This window comes from Pleurodeles waltl, chromosome 5 (assembly GCF_031143425.1).
Source record: "Pleurodeles waltl isolate 20211129_DDA chromosome 5, aPleWal1.hap1.20221129, whole genome shotgun sequence".
NCBI classification, from domain to species: domain Eukaryota; kingdom Metazoa; phylum Chordata; class Amphibia; order Caudata; family Salamandridae; genus Pleurodeles; species Pleurodeles waltl.
The window spans coordinates 1,289,978,622-1,290,005,030 of NC_090444.1; the positions used below are offsets into that span (position 1 = coordinate 1,289,978,622).

The window sequence follows — 26,409 nt, forward strand, 5'->3', positions numbered from 1 at the left end:
TGGGAACATAGCAATATGCTCGGAAGGAACATCACCGCTATGGAGGTGGTGTCCTCCCGTGAGTTTGGCGGTCCCGTGGTGGGACCACCAAAACTCATAATGAGGCCCTTACTTTTTTTTCAGTAATTCTTCACATCAGTGTCCTAAGTTAGGCCACTGCTGATAAACAGATTTTCAATGTGTTCCATTTTTGGAGTTTGCTCCCTATGCAAGCGTAAGTGACCTAAGGAATGTCCTGTTGCCTTTGAAAAGTGGCTGTACACCTTGAGAAGTGTTTGATTGAAGAGTGACTTGAAGTCTAAGTAAATAGTTGCAACCTCCTTTCCCTTTAGTTTCTGAGAGTAAACACCACAAATTCTCTATAAATCAGAAACTATTAACTTAAGTCTCCATTAGTTTGGTATGTTCTGTTCTAATAACTGAGCAATGCGGTTGAGTGGTTAAAGCTTGAAGAAAACCTACCAGTGAGTCTTAATGTTCCTTGAGGAACAGACACCCTGTGTCTCTGATTGGGTGCCCCATAACACTAATGCACGTCTCTTCTTTTCTCATATGTCACAGTTTGGCTTCCACCCATTCCGTTCCCATTGCCATTCTGTGGTCTTTGGGTTTCTTTTTGACTGATTGTAGTGTTTGCCCTAGAGTTCCACATCCACTTTCTTTAAGGGCCATGCACCAGCAATATCACCATCTTGAAACGCCCTCAGTTCGGCAGAGGTGGGTATTGGTAACTAACAACCCCTACCTGTAAATGCTAAAATCGGTGGCTTTTTCATTTTACTAAGAACTCATTATATGCTTATTGGTGTTACTATGCCCTGAATTGAAACTGCCTTCTTTTGCCACATGAGTGATGGGAGACCTGGCAGAAATAGGGAGCCGTTGTCAGGAGCTCAGATGAATGTGCCCATCTTTAAGCGACTCCAGTGCTGAACCCTTTCTTTTGCCTCCTTCTGCACTTATATTTTTAACAAATGTCTAAACTGAAAGAAGGAAGATGAGTGAAGTTAAAATAGATGGTGCTAGTCAAATGAAATCATAACTGTTTATAAAACCCCCAATATTGAGTTTATAACCAATGATCTGCAATGTTCCAAAACAAACTGTTCGTAATCAAATAATTTGATGTTTAAAAGCGACTAAATTAAGAAGTGTGTGTCCCAGTTAAGAAAGATGATGTGCATTTATATGGGTATGGGAGCTGTATGCTGCCGCCTGACGGGTAAAAAAAAATGTCTCTGTTAGCTGCCCATTGCTTAGTTTGTAAAAGTATAAGTTTATTTTATTTATTTATTTAGAGAGTTTTCTATAGCACTGGCATGACCTGAGGGTATCAGAGCGCTTTACATTAGTACATGTTATCAAACACATTAATTATATGCAGGTATAGTTTCTCATAAGCATGCAAGTTGGAGTGTAGGCAGGAGTGGGGTGGAGAGGGATGGGTCTTAGGGTGATGAGTGACTCTCTAGCTAAGATGTTGGTTGAGGAGGAGTTCCTTCAACTGCTTCTTGAAGATCTGAAGGGAGGGGTTTGACCTTATGTGTACTGGGATGGAGTTCCAGATTTTAGGGACGTTGCTTGTAACGGAGCATGACCAGGTTTTTTCTTTATGGGCTTTGGGGGGTCTGGGGGTAAAGGGTTTGAGCTTCTTAGTTTTCTTGTCTGTCCTGCCTTAATAAGTTTAGTGGCGAGGTATGCTGGTTTTCCAGTGTGCAGGGCTTTGGAAGTTAGACAGGCAGTTCTGAAGTTGCAGCAACATTCAATTGGGAGCCACTTTAGTCCTTTCAAGGCAGGGGAAATGTCATATTTTTTAATTTCTGTAACCATTCTAGCCGATGCATGGAGAGTGGATCTCATGGGTGCAAGCTGGACTTTTGCCATGCCAGTGAGGATGTCGTTCCTGTAGTCTAATCTGTAAAGCACCATTGCTTGCGTGGCATTTTTTAGGTCATCTGTCGGTAGGAATGTTTTTTTTTTTTTCTTCATTTTTTTTTTTTTTGCAGTTTCAGGTTGTAGAAAGCATTCTTCGCATTATTCTTTATATGGTCCTGCATAGTCAAATTGGTGTTGAGTGATTCCTAGGGACTTGACAGAGTCTGTTGGAATAAGATTGCATTTAAGAGTGTCTATGGATTTTACCCATTCTTGCTTCTGGGGGAGCTGCTTTGTATTTGATATGAGAAGAATTTCAGTCCTACCTTGGTTGAGTTTTAGGTAGTTGTAGGATAGCCAAATTTGTACTTCTTTGAGGGTGGCATTTAGTCGGTGTACGTCCTCTATTGAGGATATTCCCATGTAAAGTTGGGTGTCATCTGTGTACAGATGGAAGGGTATGTTGGCTCGGTTGAGAATGACGGTAAGGGGGTCCATGTAGAAGTTGAAGAGTGTGGGCGAGAGGACAGAGCCGTGCAGAACCTCTGGTGATTGCAGTTGTGTCAGAGGCCATGTTATTTATTTTTATTTGTTGAGAGCAGTTCTGTAAAAAAGATGAGAACCAGCGTTGGACCACCTCTTCCACGCCATTTCTTTTTTGGAGGGAGTCCAGTAGAAGCTTGTGGTCGACCGCGTCGAAGGCCGATAGGTCTAGGAGAATGAGCAGGCAGCATCGGTCAAAATCTAGAGGTTTGTGAAGGTCATTTACTATGTTTAGAATAGCTGTTTCTGCATCCTTTTCTAAATCCAGATTGAAGAGGGTTCAGAAGGTCGTTGTTGTCTATGTGTTGGTTTAGCGGAGAGAGAACACACCTCTCTAGAGTTTTGGCAAGGAATGGTAGATTGGGGACTGGTCTGAAGTTGTTCAGGTCGTTCGTGTCTGCTCCCGTTCTTTTTTTTTTATTTATTTTTTTAGCATTGGCGTGACTTGACCGTGCTTAAGGCAGTCTGATGTCATGCCTGTCTATGGGGAGCTGTTAATGATCTTAGTCCAGATGGGGTTAAGAGTCTGTTTAAGTTTTTTTGCCAGGGAGGCTGGAGGGGGGTCTGCTAGGTGAGAGGATGGTTTAGATGTGGTCAATAGTGCGAAGATGTCCACCTCCGAGAGTGAGTTGAGCCTCGGGGAGTTGCTGTAGGTTCTTGGATAAGATGATATCTGTTGTTTATTGTTGGAGAGATAGATGGTAGGGAGTCCCTGGAAAGATAGCGGTGATTATTATTATCCTTTCTGGGAGGAAGAATCACCGTGGTTGGCAGATTGTCAGTTTCCAGGGAGAGCTCAATCTTTGTTATTTTGTCCTGAAGAAGCAAAGTTGTTGCTTCGTTCTTCGGAGGCCAGCGGGTGTATTCGGGGTGGTTTGGAAGTTTGTTGATTGATTATGGAAAGCTCCTTTAGACATTTTTTGGCTCTATCTAGTACATTGTGGAAAAAAAGTATTTTTTTCATTTATGTTTTTTTTTTGTAGTTTTTGCGTTCTCTCCTGAGTTGCTCAAGGTGTGCTTGTGCTGTGGATGGGTCAGATCTCCAAAGTCTTTCAGCTGCTCTCAGTTGTCTTCGTTCGGTGTTTAGATCTTTAATGAACCAGGCTCTTCAGGGTGTTTCTCACTCTTTTCAGTTTCATACGGGCTACTTGGGGCGAGTATGGAGGATACTGTTGAGTTGTAGTGGGTAGTGAGCTCGGTTGTTCAGAGGTTATAGGATGGGGGGGGGAGAAGTGAACTAATTCTTTCTTCTAGGACTGCTATTGGAATTTGACTTATGTTTGTTTTCCATTGGAAAGATTTTTGCGTGTTGAGATGGAATAAAATAATGTGATGATCTGACCAATCGATAGGGAGGATGTCGTCAATCATAAGTGTTTCTTTCTGGGCTATTATGGCATCCAGTGTTGAGCCTTTGTTGTGGGTTTGACCCTTGCAGAGCTGGGAGAGGTTTTTGCTATGTAGGAGGTCGTTTAAGGATTGGATAAGAGTATTGCTTTCATCGTTCCACTGGAGGTTGAGGTCCCCTAGGATGATGTAATTGGTGCATGAGAGTGAGCAGTGTGTTATTAGATCAGCAAGGTGTTCACCAAAGGGGAGGGTGTTGCCAGGAGAGTGGTAGAGCAGGTGACACATCATACTGGTGTTATCTTTCATCCTTAGGGAGGTGCTGAAATGTTCAAATGAGTTGTAGTTGAAAGTGTCTTTTATCGCTATGTTGATGTTGTTCTTGTGAATGGTGGCGATACCTCCGCCGTGGCAGTCCTTCCTGTCTCTTTTGATGATTAAAAAACCAGTTGGGACTAGTGTATCCATGATTGGTTGTGAGTATTCATTTAGCCAAGTTTCTGTGATGAAAGCAATGTCAATGTTGTTGTTCAGGATGGCATCTGCTAGTTCCATAGCATGTTTGACTGCAGACCTGCAGTTAATGAGCATGCATTTGGTTTGCCTTCTGTTCCTAGGGTCCTGGGTGTCCCGGGTAAAGGGGATATTGATGAAGTGTGCTGGAGGCCTGGTCGAGCTCGGTGGTGCGTGGTTTCGACCTAGTCCCATAATGACCTGGATTTTAGATGAGGGGTTGAATTTGGAAGGTTTCTGGTTGCACGATTGGGCTAGTTCCTCGGCTTCGCTCTGCGACAATGCTGCATTTGTTCTTTTTCGTCTCTGGGCTTTGAAGTTGAGGGGCATAGGGAGCCAGCTGATTGGTTGGGATCTGGCTCTACCAAGGCATAGTGTGTTGGTGTGCTTCAGTGTGGGGTTCGGAAATGGGTTTAGGTTTCTTGTGGTCTTGTTGATGCCCTGTATTACTAACTCTAGTTGGTTTTCCAGGTTAATTAGTCGCTCATTTATACTGAACATGGGTGTGTGATTTAAGGGGGAGTATGGATGTTTTGCTTCACACTGTGCGGGGTCTGATGAGCTTGAGTCGCATGGTGTTCATTAGAGGTGGGAGTTAGATTTGAGGAAACAGCTGCAATGCGGTTAGATATGCTATTAGGATTTTAGTTTTTAAAGACGAGACTTGAGGGGGCCGGATCTAGGGGGTCTCTTAGGGTTCAGGACCTTAGTGTATTAGTGGGTGGTGAGTAGAGGGGGTTGGGAGTGTGTGCCGCTCTGTTGACCTCCTGGGTGGTCTTTGAGGCAAGGAAGGTTGGTGGAGTTTGTGGGGGTGGGGGGGGGACAGAGATCCGGGGGATTTGTTAGGTAGGTAGATGGGATTTGCGTAGGAGTTCAGGGATGAGCAGCCGGTTTGGGTAGAAGTAGGGAGGGTGATGTCGATCACATTGTGCAAGAGAGTTTTAGTGGTGAGGACCTGTGTGCAGCCGGGGCTGTTGGGTTAATTGTTGGCAGGGGTTAGAGTGCTGTGAGTTGTGAGTTGTGGCGGGGGAGAGGGGTTTGTGGTAAGACTCATGAATGTTTCATTTTGGTTGTGGATCTGTGGGGAAGGTCTCGGGGGGGGAGGCATTTGAGGTTGTGATATTGCTCTTTTCAGTGTAGGGATTATGGATTCAAAAAAGCATAGGTTGGCATCATTAGCTTGTGTCATGATAGTTCCATTCCTGAAGATGGTAATGTTGGCATTGCCTTGGAATGTGGGCGAACTGGAGATAGTAAGTTTACAACCATACGGGATGTTGGTGGATTTGGAGGTGTGAAGATAGTTAGGAATGTATTCCATCTTACAGGGCGTTTGGTGTAGAAAATGAGGTCTGTTCTTTCTAGGCCTTTGGAAGCGTTGATGTAAGTGCCAGCAATTAGCAGCTTGGGGTGTTGTTTGATCAGTTTGTGTTTGAGATTTTTATGTTGCTGTGGCGGAGAGGTTTGTGGGAAGGGAGATGGAAAAGGAGTTGGGACTGGGTTTTTAAGAGGGGGATAATGCAGGGCTGGCGAGTTCTGTGGGGGCCAGCATCCTAGGTCCTATAATGTGGAATTACAACTTTTAATTGAGGGCGGACTGGCGAGTTTCCTGGGTACTCAAGTAAGGTCTGTTGTGAATAATGGTTGGGGATCTGTGAACTTCTCTCTGCTCTGTTACTGGGGCAGTATGTAAGAGTGGGTTGGGGGGGTCTCTCTGCTAAGGAGTGTTAATGTAGTTGGAGTGGGATGGGGTACACTCACAGTTAAAGAGTAATGGAGTATTTATAGAAAGGAGGAGCTGCTGGGGATAAGGAATGTAGAAGGGAGTGACCAAGAGTCCACCCATTCAGAGATGGCCACCCATCTGGGGGTGAGGAGAAGTTATGTATTCATGTGCGCCTCTTAGTTTTCTATGGTTTTCTCAGGATGTGGTCAGGGAGTCCTCTCTGTTTCTAATCTTTGGGGGAGGGGCCAGGGATACTCGGGTCTTGTTAGTCCTTCGTTAGTGTTGTTACAAGACCCCGAGTCGACTGGGAACATCGAGGACAAAGGAAAAAGTAAAATATGGCAGATTTGAAACAGTTTCCAGTGGGCGAGGGCTCCGCTGAGGGGGTCAGGACTTCTCCTCTCTCGTGGGGAGCGCCCTAAAAAGCAGTTCACGGTGTGGAGGGCGCACAGCACCACCCTACGACAGGCAAAGCTACATTTGGGATTTGTTTCTTAGGATCGCACTACTGAAATTGTTGATTGTCAGAGTTATCAAACACCAAGGGTACCCACTCTTGATTCCACCTCATACCTTTTTTTCCAGCACCCTACACTTACTGTCTCTGTTTTCCTATCTTTCGCCTCCCTTTTTTTACTTTTGCTCCCGGTCAAATTCTGATGATCAGGATTAAGTCCCAGTCCCCCAAACATGAGTGCAGTCTCCACCACCTGCAACCACTAGTGCATATTAAGCACTAGCTGACACCATAATCAAATCATGAAAAAGAGTTGTTTGGGGGAAGTAGAATTCCTGATTAAGGGTAGAAATAAACCTGATGTGTATCCTGTCTCCAGTAGAGCTGTTCATTCTGTTGAAGAGAAAGCAGTGCAAAATACTAGGAGCACCCTTAGTGGACTCCAAGCAGGAACGTATTCCAAGTGGATCAGAATGATGAGTTCAGCAGCACTGTGCCACGGCCCGCTGACCATACAGGTATCCTGTGTGATCCTAAGTGGATTAATGTATTACATGAGCTTTCTTTTTCTTCGTTATTTAAAGATGTGGTTGTCCTAAAATATTCAAATCCATCTTCTCCTTGTATTATATAACTCTGCTCATGCCAGCTTTTAGGAGGAGATTACATCCATTAGTAGAGGTCTGCTCCTCGGGGCACACCTTGCATAACTGTTGCCGGACCTTTTTATTTGGGATACTATTCTGCACCAATCTTGAGTTTAGGCAACAGTTTCTGCTATAATTTATTAATCTGTCTACCATTTTAAGTCAGCCATGGTGCTCACTCTACGGTGCTGAGACTGTTTTCTAGGGAGGACACTTGTTCAACTGATGCAGTTCCTACAGTTCGATTCATCCTACGTGGTGAAATGATCTTACTTGCACTTTTCTCCCCTCTCTCTTAGACTAATGTTGAAGAAATTAAACAACAACTCAAAATAGATAAACATTGTTCGTCAAGAAACATATTTGTTAATGCAACAAGACTGTCTAGTGTACACACGATGCTTCAGCAGCAGTAGTTAAATTAAAATAGTTTACAGTTCCCAAAAAGCAAGTAGGTCGCTCCACTGAAATGAATTAGCCCTGCGTTAGAATGTGTGCACCTGTGCCGATGGATTGTAGCTTGAACACTCAAGAGCTCTCCAAAGGACGCTGCGCTCCTCTTTGACACTTAACATCTTTCCTATTTGCAAAGCATCTTCACAGTTTAATAACTTGTTTGCTCATGATGTCACGTTTGAAACCAATATTTAATTTGACTGTCTTGACAAAAACATTTTTGCTAGAACCTTGTAAAAGATTTCTCATACTTGAAAGGAAGGGAAAGTGTACACAACCATAAGAACAAAATGCTCAATATTGTAGTTCCAGTACTCTTAGTTATATCACACTTTCTTTGGCACAATGAAAGCCATACCTTCCTTTTTTACGTAGGCGTGTTTTCATTACTGTTTACATAATTAAATTCATACATAAAATATCACTGCCGCTTTTCCTAAAGAGAAAAACTCTTTAAGTTTGAGAAAGCGGACTATTTAATAAATGTAGCATTTCCCTTACTCTCTTAATAATCTAAATAGATCTATCTATTGATATAACCAATTGTGAAAATGTATTTGCCAGCACATGGGATACATTTGATGACTGACCCCCTTTTTGTTTTCCCTTTTTTAACAGGTTAAAATATAATATAAATATTCCAATAAGCGTTCTGTTTCCTGCAGAGAAAAAACTGCACTATTCGTTTAAGAGATTGAAGGAGCTGCAGTGTCCCATAATGAAGCAGAGTGATCTCAGGGTTCGCTTTTGTGCTCTCCGAGAGTGTTTCTCAAACGTTTTTATGCTTTATTACAGTTAGGTGTGCAGAAAAACAACTTCCGAATATGTATTCCACATGATTGTCTGAATTCTAGTATTTTAGGATCTGCATTAAACACATTCTGAAGGGCATTCACTTTCATTGATGTGATAGGGAGGTATCAATGAACGCTTTTAAAATCTAGCCATCACTTGCACATTTGTATTCTGTATTAGGGACACCGTTGCCTTGACAACGAGGGGTATATTTCACAACCCTCCTTACACAGCCCCAGGGGAAGTCCATCCTGCTGCCCTTCAGATTTTTATGATGAGGTGGTGCCCGATGAGGAAGCATGCCACCTCAGAGGGTGAGGGCCTTTGTTCTTTTTAGGGAAACCCCAGTTAATTCACTGCTTTCCAAACACCATTAATTGTGTGCTTTAGTTGGCCAATTGTTTCCTTGTTGTAGTGTCTGTTACTTTTTTGAGTTAATTATCAATGCTAGAGAGGACATACCCCAACACAACATGCTTTTTCCCCTTTTGTGCCCATGAAGGCTCATGGCGAACTTCTGACATCACGCAGTGCATCATCCATATAGGCTAGGGGCATTATTTAGAACTGTCGTAGACCCCTGGCCTGCCAGGTCACAGAAGCTATGGCCTCAGTTTCTCTTGTGGTGGACCTCCTGCCATATTTTGAGTCCTTTTCAGCAGGTGATTTCTGTGCCTTAAGCTGTGTCTGTTCCCTGATACTTTCACGCAGACATCATCACTCTTTCCTCTGTGTCGCTCCTTGTCACTGCTGCCTGCCCTTCCTCTCATTTCTCCTTCTCACATGCCCTGTTGTTGCTACCACCTGCTTCCTCGTGTTGCTTTCCCTTGCCCGTCCGTCTTTCCATGTTGTCTGAATTGAGGGCTTCGAGTGGCTTCTCTTCAGCGCTCCTGTTTCGGAAGTTTTTTTTTTTTTTTTTTTTTGGTAAGTGGATGTCAATATAGCCCTTATGTTAATGCTTCTTTCTAAGACTCGTTTGCAATCCCATCTTTGTATTTCATAAAATACAAGCTGATATATATTGAAGGAGGCAACGCACAGTCCCAGGTTTGTTTCTATGTGTAATGAAGGTCATGTGGCAAGGAAGGTAGCTTTCCTTTCAGCCCTTTGTTCTCTTCCAGGGGATCCTCATCAATAGTCAAACATTGAATATTCCCGCCCTCGTGCGGGGATCCCAGAGCATATATAAAAATACACATGTATAAGTATGAAATATATATATGAAAAAATTTCATTTTTTAGTAGATAATTTCCATACCAGAATCGTGTATACATGTGTACAATAGCAATGCAGACTATATTGATAAACAGGCTAAAATGCTTTATTTCTATGGAGTTGTTTTTTTTTTTTTTTTAACACTCTCCCTTATAATTACAAGAAAACTTTCTGAAGCCCAGTTGGAGGGCACAGAAAAAATACCAGCAACACATGTGAAAAGAGAAAAAACTACATTGAAAACAACAGAGCATTATTAGCCAATAGGCTGCATGCAAGTTAATACAGCAGAACCACAAAATTTGGCACCGTGCCTTTAAGACCCTGAGCACCTCCAGTATCCCACCATGCCTCAGGGGTGAAGGAGAGGTGACAGTTGGTTCACAGTTAGGCCAGTTCTTTTTTCCGGCTTCTTCTGAGAGGATCCTGGAGCATTGAGCTTTCAGTTTTTCTGAGTTTTTCACAGAAAAATATTCAAAAACCTTGTTTTTTCTACCTTCACTTGACGTTTTTCACCTTTTTCCGAGTGAGGGGATTTTTTCCTGTCTGGAAAATGCGTTCTCTTTTTGTGAAGTGCCCTTCCTGTGGGAAGAAGAAGGCCCAGTCTGATCCACACTCTCTCTGCATTGTGTGTTTGCCTCAGAGCCACTACCCTGACACATACAGGCACTGTAAAAACATATCTAAAAGGACTCTGAATGACAGAGAGAAAATCAGACTTCGTGGGCTTCATGAGAGGCAGAAAACATCATCCTCTTCTCTTCCCAGGCAGTCAACAAGCCATTCTCATGAGTGACAGGCTAGATCGACGTCAGCTGGTAAGAAAGTACCTGTTTGTTCCCCGTCGATGTCATCGCTGCCACCGTCGCATCATCGCTTATCGCCGTCGACCCGACCGGCGTCGAAGGATATGACGTCGAAAGCTCATCTCTCTCATCGGGACAGATCTCCGTCGATGGCAACCCACCGATCGACGTCGAGCCAGCACCGGCGTGCTCATGCGCCGTCGAAGGCATTACAACCCTCGACGGCACGGAAGACGACGTCGAGGTTGTCAGCGGCCCATCACTCGACGGTGAAGCATACGACGTCGAGTCGTACACATGCAAGGGACCACCGGTCGCCGTCGAGGCGCTAGACGTCGAGACCTGAGCAGCCTATGACACATTCTGGGCCTCCTTCGACATCGGTACACCGATCGACGTCGAGACAGCTACTGCCTGTCTCTCAAGGAGAAGAGCGTCAGCTACCACCGGCCGACAAGAATCTCACTCCACCAAGTCCAGTGGTCTCCATAAGGAGTGGATCGAGACAGTCAAGGGCCTCATCGTCAGGGCACATCTTGCCCATAAACCTATCGCCTAGGTGGTTGGAGAGCCTTAACAATGCGCCGGCTTCTCCAGACTCTCAGTACTCACGCATGTACTCGCCATCAACGTCGCTTCCGAGGACACCATCGCCAACGGCGCATGCAGAGCGGGCTCGCTCTACGTCTCACCAATCTACCACTAGGCCTTGATGCACTACCACAAGATCTCAGAGCAGGTCATGCTCCCAGAGGAGGTCTAGGTCAAGGTTGCGCCATCACAGAAGGACCCTGTCTTGGTCCACATCGTCGAGGTCTTCCATAAGAGGTTACTCCCCAACTCTGACAGACTCTCCACCAGCTAGAGTTTCCCCGGTGGATGATATAACAACTTTCAATGAGGTGCTGCTCAGGGGAGCACAAAAGCTTAACATTGATGTCCTGGAACCTTCAACTTCCTCATCAGTGATCTTCGAAACCTTGCAACACAGAACGGTTTCAAGGAAGTTGTTACCACTCGTGCCTGGTCTTCTCCAGCCGACCATGGAGACTTTTTTGACGCAAGCAAACCTCCATTCATCTCCTGCTAGGATCTTGAAAAAGTACAAGGCCCCTGATAAGGATCCTTTGTTTCTCAGGGCTGATCCACCACCAGACTCAGTCATATTAGCCGCAGCCCACAAGACTCATTCAGTGGCGTCGTCCTCAACGGTTCCGCCAGACAAGGAGAGTAGACATCTGGACTCTCTGGGTAGGAAGATGTGTGGCACGGCGGCATCGATGATGAAGGTCTCCAGTGCCTCAGCACTCCTAGGCAGATATGATCGATCCCTCTGGGACTCGCTGAACAGATTTGCGGAAAAGCTACCTAGGGAGGACAGGCAGGACTTCCAGGAGATCCTTCAAGAGGGAAGTCTGGTGGCCAATCAAATCATCAGTGCAGCCGCAGACGGTGTGGACTTGGCGGCACATGGATACGCGCATGGGGTTTGCGCAAGAAGATCTTCCTGGCTGAGGCTCACAGGGTTAAAGCAGGAGGCGCAACAGCGCATCATGAATCTTCCGTTTAACGGAAACTCGTTATTTGGAGCCCACACGGATGATGAGATGGCACGTATGAAGGCGGAGGTCGACACAAGGGTAGTTGGTCTGGAAAGAAGGAAAGACTTCAGAAGGATGTACAGACCTTACGACAGGTGCCAGTTCCAACAGAGGGATCAAACCTCTCATTGGTCCCAGAGACCGCAACAGAAGCAAGGGCGTCCTCTCTTCCAGTCTCGCAAGGCCATAAGAGACCGAGGATCAAGCAGACCTCAATAGTCTACCCTTAAAACCCCCGCAAAACAATGAGGGTTCACTTCCCTTAATACCGTCCACCACTCTGGTTGGGGGAAGTATCACAGAGTTCGCTCACCAGTGGCATGGCATAACAAGAGACAAATGGGTGCTGAACATTGTAGAGAATGGATACTCTCTTCTTTTCCGACAACCTCCACCTCATTTGCCACCAACCAAGTAGAGGCCTGCGCACATGAACTTACTACGCAGAGAGGTTTGCGCCCTGTTGCAGAAAAGAGCGATAGAAAAGGTGCCAGCCGCCCAAAGGGGAAAAGGAGTATACTCCCGATATTTTCTAGTAGCAAAAAAGGGTCAGGAAGGAGTCTTCAGACCGATTCTAGACTTGAGGCTGCTCAACAAATTCATACGGAAACAAAAATTCAGAATGCTGGCTCTTCATCAGATTTTCCCTCCGCTACATCGAGGAGACTGGATGTGCTCCATAGATCTGCAGGATGCGTATTTTCATATCCCGATTGTACCCAAGCATCGAAGATTCCTTCGGTTTGTGATAGCCTCTCCACCCTATCAGTTCAAGGTGCTGCCTTTTGGCCTCAAATCTGCCCCTCGCGCATTCTCCAAGTGTGTAGCAACGGTAGCGGTGCATTTAAGGAAGAGGAAAATCTTCATTTATCCATACCTAGACGATTGGCTACTGAAAGCCTCCTCTCCGGAACAGGCGAAAAAGCATCTAGACATTGTTTTCAGTGTTTTCCGCTCTCTAGGTCTGCAAGTCAACTTCCAAAAGTCCACTCTCATCCCAACTCAAACCCTCTACTACCTGGGGGCGATACTGAATACAGAACTAGAAGAAGTGTATCCTTCGGAGGAACGACTATTATCAATAAGGAGGAAGTGTCACGATCTTCTTGGTTCCCCTGCGCCTACGGCCCGTCAGGTGACATCTCTGTTGGGCTCCATGGCCTCTTGCATTTTCATTGTCCCGAATGCCAGATTGCATATGAGACCTCTTCAAGAGGCTCTAAAGGAAAACTGGAATCAACACACTGGCCAATGGGAGGACAGGATGCTTCTTCCTGTAGGAGCGCGGCAATCATTGCAATGGTGGACGCGCAGATATCACCTGTCAGTAGGAGTTCAGTTTCACCAACCAATTCCTTCCGACACTCTTGTAACGGATGCATCGCTACAGGGCTGGGGAGCTCATCTGGGTTCCCTTCAAGCTCAGGGCTTGTGGTCCAGCAAAGAGAAGACTTACCATATCAACCTGCTGGAGCTCAGAGCGGTTCATCTGGCTCTCAAATCATTTGCACCATTGATTCAGGGAAAGTCTCTGCTGGTGCAGACGGACAATACGACGACAATGTATTATCTGAACAAACAAGGGGGTACGAGATTCCCGGCCCCTGTCTCGGGAGTCTCAAACCATTTGGCACTGGCTCATAGCGAGGGGAATGTCTCTTACAGCGATCCACCTCCCAGGGCAACAAAAAGTGGAGGCAGATTTCCTAAGCAGAACCCTCGCGGACGCCCACGACTGGGTTCTTCACGACGAGGTCGTCGCAGACATCTTCGTTCAATGGGGTCAGCCTCAGTTAGATCTGTTTGCAGACAAAGTAAACAAAAAATGCCCAGACTTCGCGTCCAGGTTCTACCGTCCGGGGACTCGAGGGAATGCCCTGTTGATAGACTGGTCAGGGATATTTCTCTACGCTTTTCCACCGATCCCCCTGATACCAGCGGTGATAAACAAACTCTACAGATCCAACACCAGAATGATTCTCATAGCCCCGCAATGGCCTTGACAGTTCTGGTACACAGATCTTCTTAAGCTGTCAGAACAACCGCACAAAAGGCTGCCGTGCAGACCGGATCTCCTTTGGAGGCTGGGAGGCAAGATTCTTCACCCCAACCTTCCCTCTCTGAGCTTGACGGCATGGCTCCTAAATTCCTGCAGTATGGGCATCTAGGGCTCTCGCAGGAATGCATGAACATTTTAAAGGAGTCCAGAAGGCCTTCCACACGGCGCTCTTACGCGTTCAAGTGGAAGAGATTCTACATGTGGTGTCGACAACAGGGTCAGAATCCTATTCTAGCTCGGGAGGAGGTCATATTGTCTTACCTGCTCCATCTGGCGAAATCAGGTCTGCAGTTGTCTTCTATTAAGGTACATTTATCTGCATTACAGCTTATCGTAAGTCACCTTCTCAGAAATTCTTCTTTACCATGCCAGTAGTCAAGGATTTCTTAGAAGGTTTAAAGAAGGTGCTTCCACCCATTCGAAAACCCTCGCCTCCATGGGAGTTGAACATAGTGTTATCTAAACTCATGGGCCCTCCTTTCGTGGGTACCCCTGGAAGAGAACTAGGATTTACAGGTAAGTAACTTATCCTTCTTATGCCACAGAAATGAAGGAAAGGTTATAATGAATATTAATTTGTCATCAAAAATTTATTTGACATACAAACTAAAACAAGACTTTATTGAAGGCAAGGTTGTTTCAAGTTAAACAGAATTCAGTTTTATAGTTATCTGGCTTTAATATGTTAACACTTTCTGCACGCAGTAGTACATGAAAACTAGCCTTCTTGGTTTTACCATTGCTTGTTTGTCTAAATAATCTTAGTGGAGTCCAAGTGTTTGCCAGCCGTTATCATTTAAATATGAAATCACCTAGCTCCAGTCTTTTTGCAAAGATGTGTTTGCTTTATCACAATCATCTTTTTATTAATCTAGGTACTGTATGCTTGATTTTCCCATTCGCTTTTAGGGTTAGCGGGCAGGGTGGGAGTTGGAGGGGGATTGGAGGGGCAAGGATGCGTTTGCTATTCAAATTGTCATTTATGTATAATAATACAGATCTCATAATACAGAAGGAAAGCTTACATACATGTAGCACCTGTTTTCACTCTGTTATCTTCATTAAATTATTACGCAGGCGGTCTCCTGAGTTAAGCCAGCTGAATGTAAGAAGCTTTTATAATTTAACATATGCACCGTTCTATATCTGCCTTAAGGGGCAAGCGCTAGTTTTCCTCTGTTTAAAATAATGCTTTTCGATACAGATGTATTTTTCTCCACCAAAGTTGAAAATGAAAAGATGTTTATGTTAGTAATTACCTCTGGTGTTTTTATTTTAGATACATTTACATTTTTCCACTGGCTTACAAATATTTACTCATAAATGTCTCTGAAAAAGACAGAAAATAAAAATGTTTCCTCTATCTAGGCATTCAGGCCCTCATTACGCCAAGGTTGAACTGCTGATGGAGCTGGCGGTGTTGCGGCCGTGCGACGTGTGCAGCTGCACCCGTTGAGCTTTTCACTGTCTGCTGGGCAGACAGTGAAAAGCAGGGTGGGGCTGTGCCTGGGGGCCTCTGCACTGCCCATTCCAAGTGCATGGGCAGTGCAGGGGCCCCGCGACTCCCCTTCCGGTCTCTACCGCCATGGACAGGCTGGCGGGAAGGGGAGTCATAATCCCCAGGGCAGCGCTGCCCTGGTGGATTATAACCGCCGAGACAACAATAGTGGGAAACCGCCAGGACAAAATATGGCAAATTGTACTGCCAGCCTGTTGGCGATACGAGCGCCAAAACAACCCTGGCGGTCTTTGACTGCCAGGGTTGTAATGAGGGCCTCAGTGTTATCATTGTAAAGAGTTTAATGCTTTGTAAAAAGCGTCCTATCAGTCCACTCATAAGTGGAGATATTCACTGTTCATGAATTTAATGAAGATGGCTGATGTTACAGGTAAAAGTAATGTTTCTTTCCCGATGAGGCAAAAATGCAGTCTTATGATGAAATTTAATTGGCGTTTGAGGGACATAGCCTAAGTGTAGGCTCTGTGCATGCTGGCATTACATTATGATAGTATGCCACGTGTGAAGAAAGGTGGACGGAATACTATGAGCACTGTATTTATTATAACTAGTCTCATGTTCAGTTTGGTGACATACCAAACATTTTTTAATTGCATAGAAAAATGAAGGTTCAAGTAGCATCTTTTTATGCCCAAAAGTTACATATATGGGAATTAATTTTGTTTCAGATCATTAATGTGGATTTAATTCACATTGAAAATCGAGCGAGTGACATTGTAAAATCTGATCGAAATACTCAACTTGTTCTCGGACAACTTGTGGATGAGTGAGTATGATTAATAGTAAATGGGTGGAGCCTCGTAAGCCATTGTAGTTTTTAAATGTGTTTAATATTTCCAGATTGTGTTATGATTTAGCCAACAAAAATCTATTATTGCTGTATTTATTTAAACCAGTATTATTTTGGACCTTTGGTGATGATTCACTTTATTTGTTGTAGTTTGAGAGAAATAACTTAGGGCATGGTTACGAGTTTGGTGGTCGCAGCATCGTACCGATGCAGCGGCAGTCCAAAGAGGACCACTGAGCTGGCAGTCTCTTGACTGCCATAATACAGGGTTACCACTGGCTGTTTCTGAAAGTGATGGACGGGGTCAACAATACATAGTATATTTTCCATATGTGTTGATGCAGGTGGGTACGTTTTGAACAAACAATTCCAAAATGTACACAAATGCATGACACGTGTAAAGGTACTCTTTACAAGTACTATTCAGTTGCTAGAGTCTGGGCCATATATTCCCTGTCCAGTCACTGGCAGCAATTGCAAAAGGTACTCACATGGATGTTTTGGTCTTTATTTTTGGAGTAGAGTTGATAATGTGAATGGGGGAGCCCTGGACGAAGGGGTTCACGTCGGAGACTGAAGGTAAAAAAGGGTTTGCAGCAGCTAGCACCCCATTTCCTTTGATTCCACCATCTCAAAGCTGGCAGTCTCCCCGCCACAGTCGGCTCAACAGGAAAGGACATTGTGATATGTATAGTGGTCCCCTTGTCTGCACCCGCCCTTTGACAGCTGCTGTTCCCCAGCCAATGTGAAGGTGCTCACCTCTGGAGGTGTCAGCGTGACTCAGGCCGTCTCTAGTTCAGCAAACTGCCAAAATAGCAATTCGGCTGGCAGACCTGCCAGTCAACGTTTGGGTTACTGACACCCGATGTGATGGTGGTGACAAGACTGCCAAACTCATAATCAGGCCCTTAGTCATGTATTAGTAAAACAATAGCTTACAAAATTGAGTTGCATAATATAAAGGCTAAGTTTTAATTTGGGCGACATTCCTATTTGATATATTGCACCTAGTTTCTCCCATCCCAACCCAAGCAATTGCTGATTGCCAGGTTCAGGCCCTCGAGCCAGCAGAGCTGTTGCTGTTCTAACCCCAGCAGCAAAGAGAAGCAGCAGGTAGCGCAACACAGTCTCCATCTCCAAACAGGGATTAATAAATACCTTCAGGTTTGGGAAAAGGCATCTGGATCAGTGGCTTTCAAATCACCCCAGAGATCATGCTGTTGAAAATGTGTTAAACTAGTTAAGCTTAGACCACAGCAAGTGGAACTTGTTTCCTTCCACCACTGTTGGGCAGTATTTGGCCTACTGGTAGTGCCCAGGTCCTCATTCACTGCATTCCTGTCAGGGCAATGGAAATTATTGACCCTCCTATAGAAGTATCAGGTGAGGCTCTAGAACAATATCTTGACATTTTTACCTCAACATCCATGAGCTCCGCTGCAGAGTACAGAGATTTTGTCGAGATTAAACTATGCAAATTGGTGTTACTTGGGACTTCAAGCTAGCGAACGGCAGTACTAGTTTTCAGTTCAGGAATGTTTTACTACGTCTTGATAGCTGAATGAGATTTTCATTGGTTCTTCTTTCTCAGCAAAATAATTTTAAGTGCTTGTGTGCTGAGGTTGTTTTGGTCTCTGGCTGTATTAATCTGAGAACCAGTCCCCTTCTCTTCTGCATTATGGAGGCCACCTTATCTGTTTGAGTGTTAAGTGTGCTTGTGGGTGGCAGAAGCAAGTCTTTCATCACACTTGTTTTGAAACTTTCAAACCTGTTTTCAATTTCATCTTTGCCAGATTGTAAACCAACTTGCTTGTTCAATATCAAAATTATGACTCCAGTACTGTCCTGGGTAAAAGTTTGGACTGTGCCCAAACACATCGACTCAAATAAGAAACCTTGGTGTAATCATTTATTCCAGTCTGCCACTGCAGCCACAGGTTAACCAAGAGATCAAAAACACTTTTCACTGTCAGAGTCCTGTACAAGAGCTTCCCCCACGTGGGACTAGTCAAGAAGACTAGGATATCTAGAGCTTTCGTCTTCTCATGTCTCTTCTGTGCCAGTGGGTTGTGCATTAGATTACCAAAATGTCTAACCTGCAAATTATAGTGGCTAATGCATGCTGCTGCAAGATTTACTTAACTTTTTTTACAACTATTTTATTGAGGTTTGCTCATCGTACAGTAAATTAAATAGTTGTGTCAGTCACACAGTGTACACTTTAAGTAGAGCATATGACAGCATGAATATGAGAATGACAGTGGGTGTGGAGGCATCATGTGGTGGGGAGACCTCTATCCCCCACCTGTAGAGATGTCAGGATTCCTGAGGAGGTCTGGGGTGTTCCTGAGGTCCTTTGACTGGGGCTTTCTCCTGGTCCTTTTTCATCCCCGGGCGGGCTGGTTTACTTGGTGTCTGACGTTAGCTGACTAATACCCAGGGCATTGATACGGATTCACCACTGGATGGCACACTTCCACCAAACTTGGCAGACTTGCAGGGTTTGTCCTCGCAGTCGTCGGTGTATCTTTGGGTCCAGCTACGACTTCCGGTTCGAGAGTTAGCGGCTGATCAGTGAAGTGACCCTCACTGGCTTGCTGGTTACGTGCTGTTGTAGAATGGTACCTCCACTCTGGAGGGAGTTCTTGGGCACACAAGGCAGTGTGTCATGTCAAGTTTGTGTTTTAGGTTTGCACCAGGACCCCCAGCCTGCAATGGCAGTGCTGGGTGCATCTGGATTCATGACCGTAGAGGGTGACACAATCACTGCTGCTCCCCTAGTGGCATACCCTTAGTAAACCATGCCCTGGGTACCTAAGTACCTTTTACTAGGGACTAATGGTGGTAGCTAAAGGTGTATTCAAGTGTGCCAATGCATCACAACAGTTTTAGAGAAAGAGCTGTGGTCCAGGGAACCTGGTTAGCAGGGGCCCTGGGCATTACAACTTCTAGGCTACATCATACATTAGGCAAAAAGTGGTATCTAACCATGTCAAAAAGAGGCCTTTTCTCTCACACACAATTCGACTTAAACTCTCTCATGGCTGGAACTTTTGTTTTACAGCTGAGAGTAGTTTGTGTTTAAAGGACCTTGTTCGTAATATCATTGCATTATACCTGCTAGGCCTGAAAATATGTAAGGCACTACACCTTGTAAGGGTTGCATATATGGTTACACTGCATTACTTTCTGCCATTCTCTTTTCATGTCGTTATGCCCTCAAGGGGCTGGCTATATGGTTACATGACCATGTTTCTTACAAATGCTATTTACAATATGGTGTCCTCTAGGGGCTGTCCTGAGCATTACAGTGAAGATACTACTATATTTGCAGCACTCGGGAACTTCCCCCATAATGCTTAACAGTGCATTCCTTTCACAAAACATTTCTGCCCATAACTCACTGTGTGGTGGTCCTAGGACAAAGAGACCACCATCAAAACGTTCAGCAAGACACACACTGTCTAGGACATCTCTGAGTCCCCACACTAGGTTGGGGTGGTGGGACCGCAAAATAACATCCGCCTGCCAGTCAGTGTGTTTTTCAGTTCTCTCATGGCTGGAACTTTTTTTCTAGTAGGCCTGCTAGGCCTGAAAATGTGTAATGTACTTCGCCCTCTAGGGGCTAAATATGTAGTTACACTGCATTACGTCCTACCATTCTGTTTTTGTGTGGTTATGCCCTTTAGGGGCTGACTATATGGTTACGTGACTGTTTCTTACAAATGTTTTTTTTATAGTGGTGCCCTCTAATGGCTGTTCTCAGCATTACAGTCAAGATACTTCAATATTTGCTGCAATTAGAACCTTGCCCCAATGCTTTGTGGGGCATTCCTTTTACAAAACATTTTTGCCCAAAACTCGCTGTATGATATGCTCTTTCTGTCCGGGTCACCTCTGGGTCCCCACACTAGACTGGGGGGGACCCCAAATAATATAAAGTATATGATAAATAATAGCAACATTTTCATTGTTTGATTAAGATAGAGGAAGAAGATAAATAGAAGTGCTTTAGTTATACACAGGGCCACTGATATTATGTGGAAGAGGGCACCAATTATGTGGCGGTGTTGACCAATTTATGTGGCAAGAAAAGTCCAGGTATGCATTTACAGTGCCAATAGCTCTGACTCAAGCAAATGCGACACCTGTTGCGTTGCAATGCTTGTTCTGCTTGCTGGCACCAGTCCATGTCAGACTCCCAGTCTGTTATCCGGGGAGGTGCTGCTGTACCCCATATATGTAGCGTTTAGCCACTCCCGCTGTCACAACCAGCCAAATCTTCTGGTACCTAGGCCATGTCGCCTCAGCTGTGATTAGTAGGAGCCATTTTGCATCTAAGGTGACCAAGAGGGTGAGGAACCTGCCCATTATTTTTACTACTCCGACCCAATAGTGTTCTATGTCAGGGTAGTCCCAAAGTATATGAAAGAAGGTGTCTGCCAGCCCACAACCCCTCAAACAGAGCACGGAGTCACCCCTTCCCATCTTGTGCAGGAGCACTCTAGAATAATATGATCTATGCAGGATACCCAGTTGCACCAGCCTGAAGCAGGCCGTATTGCCACCTCCTATGGGCTGTGCAACTCCTCCTCCCAGTCATCATTGTCAAATGTCTCAATGTCTCTTTTCCAAGCTTCACTAAGATTTACTTAACTTGAGCACACAACCATATCATTGCTGCTCTCAAGGCCTTGCACTGGTTCCCTATTGCCAGGTGAACTTTATTCAGGTCTCATTGCATCACATATTGGGTGTGTTACAGGACTGAATCTGTTTTTCACCAATCCAAAATTGGATTATAATCCCAAAGGACCACCATCCAGTCATAATTAAAAAAGAAAAAAAAAACTGGATGGATGCTATTTGTCTCTGCAGACATGCATGTTTTTAAACATGCTCCCACAATATTATTTTTTACTCTGAAACCACTTATAATTTAGAAAGGTTACATGGACCTGGTTGTTTCTCGATACACCAACTGGAGGAAACCTACAAGTACTACAGGTCTGCATACACAAGAGGCAATCCTATCTCGTGCACTCTATAGCTACTTTACACATGTGTCGCATGCATTCCACAACATGGTTGCAGCACTCCTGTATGCATGACCTCAAGACATGTCTTTATCAAACAATTCACCATCCATTACCTTTGCAACCACACAAGAATGGAGTAATTTCTATTTCGTCCACCTGGAAAGTGCTTTGAGCCTGATAAAGAGGTAGAACAAGCATTTGCAAAGCAATAGGTCTTGCATTTGCTTGAGTTAGAGCTATTGGCATTGTAAATTAAAAACTGGACTTAGTTTACCACATAAATTGATCAACCCTGCCTCACTCATAATTTTGTATTTTCTTGCCAGATAATTTCAGTGACCCTGTATGTATCTAAAGTACTTCAATTGACCCTTTTGCCTTATCTGCAGCAAACAATTAAAATGTTGCCATTTAGCGTCCTAATTTAAATCTGCCATGCTAATTTGATTAGAATACCACTTTCACCACTCCACCATCAGAGTTGTTGACTGACCAATACAATTCCCCAAAAAAGACACAAGACATTCACAGAGGAGAAATAAACTAGAATGGTCCCCCAAACATATCAAGACTGTTCAAACAGTCATAGTGTAATAAGGATGTTAAGTTGGCCTGAATTATGATCATAATTGTAATCAGGAGAGATTATTCAAATATTTATAATTATCCTTTAAATCTTTATTGGAAATAAACCTTTGGCATTAGACTGTAATGCAGTGTAAACATATACTCAGCCCCTAGAGGAGATTTTTAGGGCTAGCAGGCCTACTGCAATGATATTACAAACAAGGCCTTTACAACAACACTTCTCTAGCTGTCAAACAAAAGTTCTAGCCATGAGAAAGCTTAAAAGACATTGAATTGTGGTAGGGTTTTTTTTTAGAGTCCCCACTATAACATAGTGTGGGGACCCAGAGATGATGTAGGTAAGAGCACATTGTAGTCAATGTTTTGAATGTGGTCCCTTTGTCCTAGGGCTAAGTTATGAGCAAATATGTTTTGTAAAAGTAGTGCCCTGCAAAGCATTATGGGTCAAGTTTCTGTGCCACAAATATTTAACATTTTTTTAATATATTGATATTTCTGTAATGGTTAGAACTGGCCCTAAAAGACACCACAATGAAAACAGCATTTGTAAGAAACATGGTCATGTAACTATATAGTTAGCCCCTAGAGGGCATAGCCGCACAAACAAATGGCAATAAATAATACAAAAAGAAAGCGACAATAAATAATGCTAACTATATATGTAGCCCCTGGGGGCGTAGTGCATTATATATTTTCAGGGATAGCAGGCATATAGCAATGATATTACAAACAAGGCCCTTAAAACACAAGTTATTCCCAGCTGGAAAACAAAAGTTCCAGCCATGAGAATACTTACAAAGACACTGAATGGTGGGAGGGGTTATTATTTTGGGTCTCCACTAACCTAGTGTAGGGACCCAGAGATGACTTAGACAGAAATAGTGCATTGTGCTGAACGTTTTGATGGTTGTCTTATTGTGCTAGGACCACCACTGGGTAGAGTTTTCCAAAGTGCAGTGAATATTGTGGGATTGGCCCTCCTGCTGTGCCGGGAGAGCCGCTTTTGCTTTGAGGAGTTCTATTTTGTTGTAAAGCATTTACCAATTTCAAGTGTTTTGAGGGGAGAGTCACAAGTAAGAACTCTGATTAGGTAACTGTGAACAATATGACCAGCGCTTCAATACCCCTGATTGAGGTCCCACTGTTGTGCCTGTTTGCGCTGTGAGCGCCCTGGCCACTGTGCAGCATAAAAGGGAGAGACAAAAAAAGTAGTTGCCCACGCTCAAGCATAATGGCAGTCATGCAATAATCCATGTAACAGGGACAGTCTGCAAGGCGTGACAAAAACAGCCTCAAGGAGGGACAAACGTAAATCAATTCCGAATGACATCAAGTGATTTTTGAAAGGCAAGCCTATAAATGACTGAAAGTGATGGGCATGACATGGGTTGTGGTTAAAAGCCCACAATACTTGTGCGCTTGACCTACAAAGCACTATGTATATGCCAAAACAATACAGACATATACTCAAAATGATTCAAGCTGGCTGTAGTCGTACCACTCCAAGAAAAAAAGAAAATCTCACCCCTCTCCTGCCAAATAACAGCCTATCTCTCACCTATCTTTCTTTTCCAAGATTGCTGAATTCATAGACTTACCAATTTCCCGTAAAACCATCAAGAATAAGCAGATTTCACAATTTGCACCAGCTGAGTTATGTTTGCACCACGTTTATGATGAGGACCTTCCAGATTACTATTCTTCTGTTTTAAGAAGGCATTTTCTTGGTGACTGATCAGCCAGACTTTATCCTGTTTTCACATTCAGGTGCATTCCAAACTGAGGAAATATCACTACTTCATGGTTACAAATTGTCTTGGTAGTGGCAATACATCTATGCTGCAAAGCCATAAAAATGTTCATCGGTTGGTAAATAAGCATTCTTTCCCAGAATTTTAAGCAACAGAAAGAGGACGATCCAATTAGTGTTCCTTTGTGACCTCCAGTTTTAGTCCGACATGTCAGTCTTTATGAACTACAGACAGTGGGCCTGGAACTACAAGTCTGTCAAACCAACCTTTAAGGCAAGTCTGGATACCTGGCAAACACCACTACAGCAATCTTTTATCTGAGCATTCAAGGGGAACAGAATTTTCCAGACATTCACAAAAGATGTCACATTGGGTGATCAGTAGTTGTGTGCATTTAGTCGTATGAATTAGACATCACAGGCACATACATCATGGAGTCAGTTGACGTTCAGGGCTTTTGGCTGAATCATGTATTTCTAAAAGGCATCTTCACAGAACGGGAAAGCCCTTGTATTGATATTTTTTCTATGTATATGAAAGCAAGAAATGTCCATATTACCTTTAACCTGTACATCAAATGGTAATGAACAGTTGTGGATGCCTCTCCTTCATTCCCGCTCATTCCATGTACGGCTGAGGAATATACGCTATCTGGGCTAGAGAAGAAGCTTCTTATCTCATCAACATGGCCCAGGTGCTCAGCTGCTGAAGGTCACGGATGCACAAATTCTAAAGTATTAGCATATACCCCATTCCCACCGTGTGACAAGGAAGGGTATGAACACACAACTTAAAATGGCATAATTTGGGGAACAAAAAGGCCAAATATGCATGATTGTGTGCACTGAAGTAAAAGTGGCTTTGTTAGACATGGCAGCTTTTTGGCGTGTCTCCCCTGTCTTTTTGCCCTCTGACCTCCTGGTTTTGGACTCTGTTTTTGCTGGTTTATTGTCTCTGTGCACTTTACCATTGCTAATCATTGCTAAAATGCAAGTGCTTCCTAGGTAAATTGTACTGTTGATTGGTTTATCCATGATTGGCATATTTGATTTACTAGTAAGTCCCTAGTAAAGTGCACTGGAGGTGCCCAGGGCCTGTAAATCAAATGCTACTAGTGGGCCTGCAGCACTGGTTGTGTCACTCACATTAGTAGCCCTGTAAACAAGGCTCAGATCTGCCACTGCAGTGTCTGCATGTGCAGTTTTAAACCTCCAATTTGACTTGCCAAGTGTACCCATTTGCCAGGCCTAAACCTTCCCTTTTACTACATGTCAGGCACCCCTAAAGTAGGCCCTATGTAGCCCCAGGGGCAGGGTACAGTGTATGTTTAAGGTAGGACATATACTAGTGTGTTTTATATGTCCTAACAGTGAAATACTGCCAAATTCGGTTTTCACGGTGCAAGGCCTTTCTCTCTTGTAGGTTAACATGGGAGCTGCCTTTAAATATCCTTAAAGCACAGTTTCTCTTTGAGAGCAGATAAAAATGTGGAGTTTAGGGTCTCTGAACTCACAATTTAAAAATACATATTTTAGTGAAGTTGTTTTTTAAATTGTTTGTTTGCAAAATCCACTTTTAGAAAGCAGGCGTTTTCTTGCTTAAACCATTCTGTGACTCTGCCGGTTTGTGGACTGTCTGTCTGGGTCAGTTTGACAGTTGAGCTGTTTTGCACCTCTCTAGACAGTGACACAAAAGGGGGTGGGGTGTAGCCTGCATACCCTGATGAGCCAACTGAGCTAGAGGTGGGAAGGATTGGCCATTCACACCTGAAAGGACTGTGCCTGCCCTCACACAGTGCAGTCTCTGACCCCCTGGTGTGCGTCTGGTGGCCTGGTCTGGACAAGGAAGGATCTTGCAAACACTTGATACTTTGCCAACTTCAAAGGCAGAACAGGGTATAAAAAGAAGACTCAAAACCCCAGACTTTGAGACTCTTTCTGGAATCAAGAGGAACCTCTGCCAAGGAGAAGAGCTGGAGGAGGAGTACTGTCCCTTTGCTGTGTTTTTTTGCCGGACTGGTCTCCAGTTGCTGATTCTGCCTGAAAAGAGTGCAAAGGGTGAACTTTGCTGTGTGTCCTGCTTGTGAAAGTTCTCAAAGGGCTTGGAGTAGAGCTTGCCTCCTGTTGGAAGTCTCAGGGACACCAAAGACTTCAGTTTCCTCTACCTGCAGCACTGGAACTGTGTTTTGTGATGTTCAAAAGAAGAAACCACTGCAACACCGCCAACGATGCCGCTGGGCTGCACTGTGACCTGCGGACGCTGCACAGAGTCACATTGCCCCACTTCACATCCCAACCCTAGTCTCACCGACGCCATCATCAGATGATTTCACAGAGCTGCTGCTCACACCGCGACCTGTGGGCCCCGGTCTCCGACGACGACTGTCCTGTGGACATCGGTGCTGCTGCCTGCACAGTGACCTGTGGACACTGCTCGTGAGGAGCACGAAGCACTGTCCCGCACCCCAGCCCTGGTCCACCAACGCCAGCACCATCGACACCAGTGTTGTCACCAGGTATCCTGCCTGCACCGCTCCTGAGGGTCACGAAGCACCATCCCATCCTACACCACTGGCCTGGGCCTACCGACAACAGCGCTTCAGCAATGACTACGCCGCTGCCTGCACTGTGACCTGTAGACACAGCACGTCGCACTATTCCGCTTCACACCGCAGCCCTGGT

At 44.5% G+C, this 26,409-nt stretch overlaps 1 protein-coding gene across 1 annotated transcript in view; it reads left to right on the top strand.

Annotated features, from left to right (window-relative positions):
- UFL1 (UFM1 specific ligase 1) overlaps window positions 1–26,409 on the top strand; it is a 329,946-nt gene that overhangs the window by 77,961 nt on the left and 225,576 nt on the right. The window contains exon 4 of the mRNA XM_069235525.1: window positions 16,229–16,326. Coding sequence (XP_069091626.1) covers window positions 16,229–16,326 — 98 coding nt within the window. The remainder of the gene's footprint in view (window positions 1–16,228; window positions 16,327–26,409) is intronic.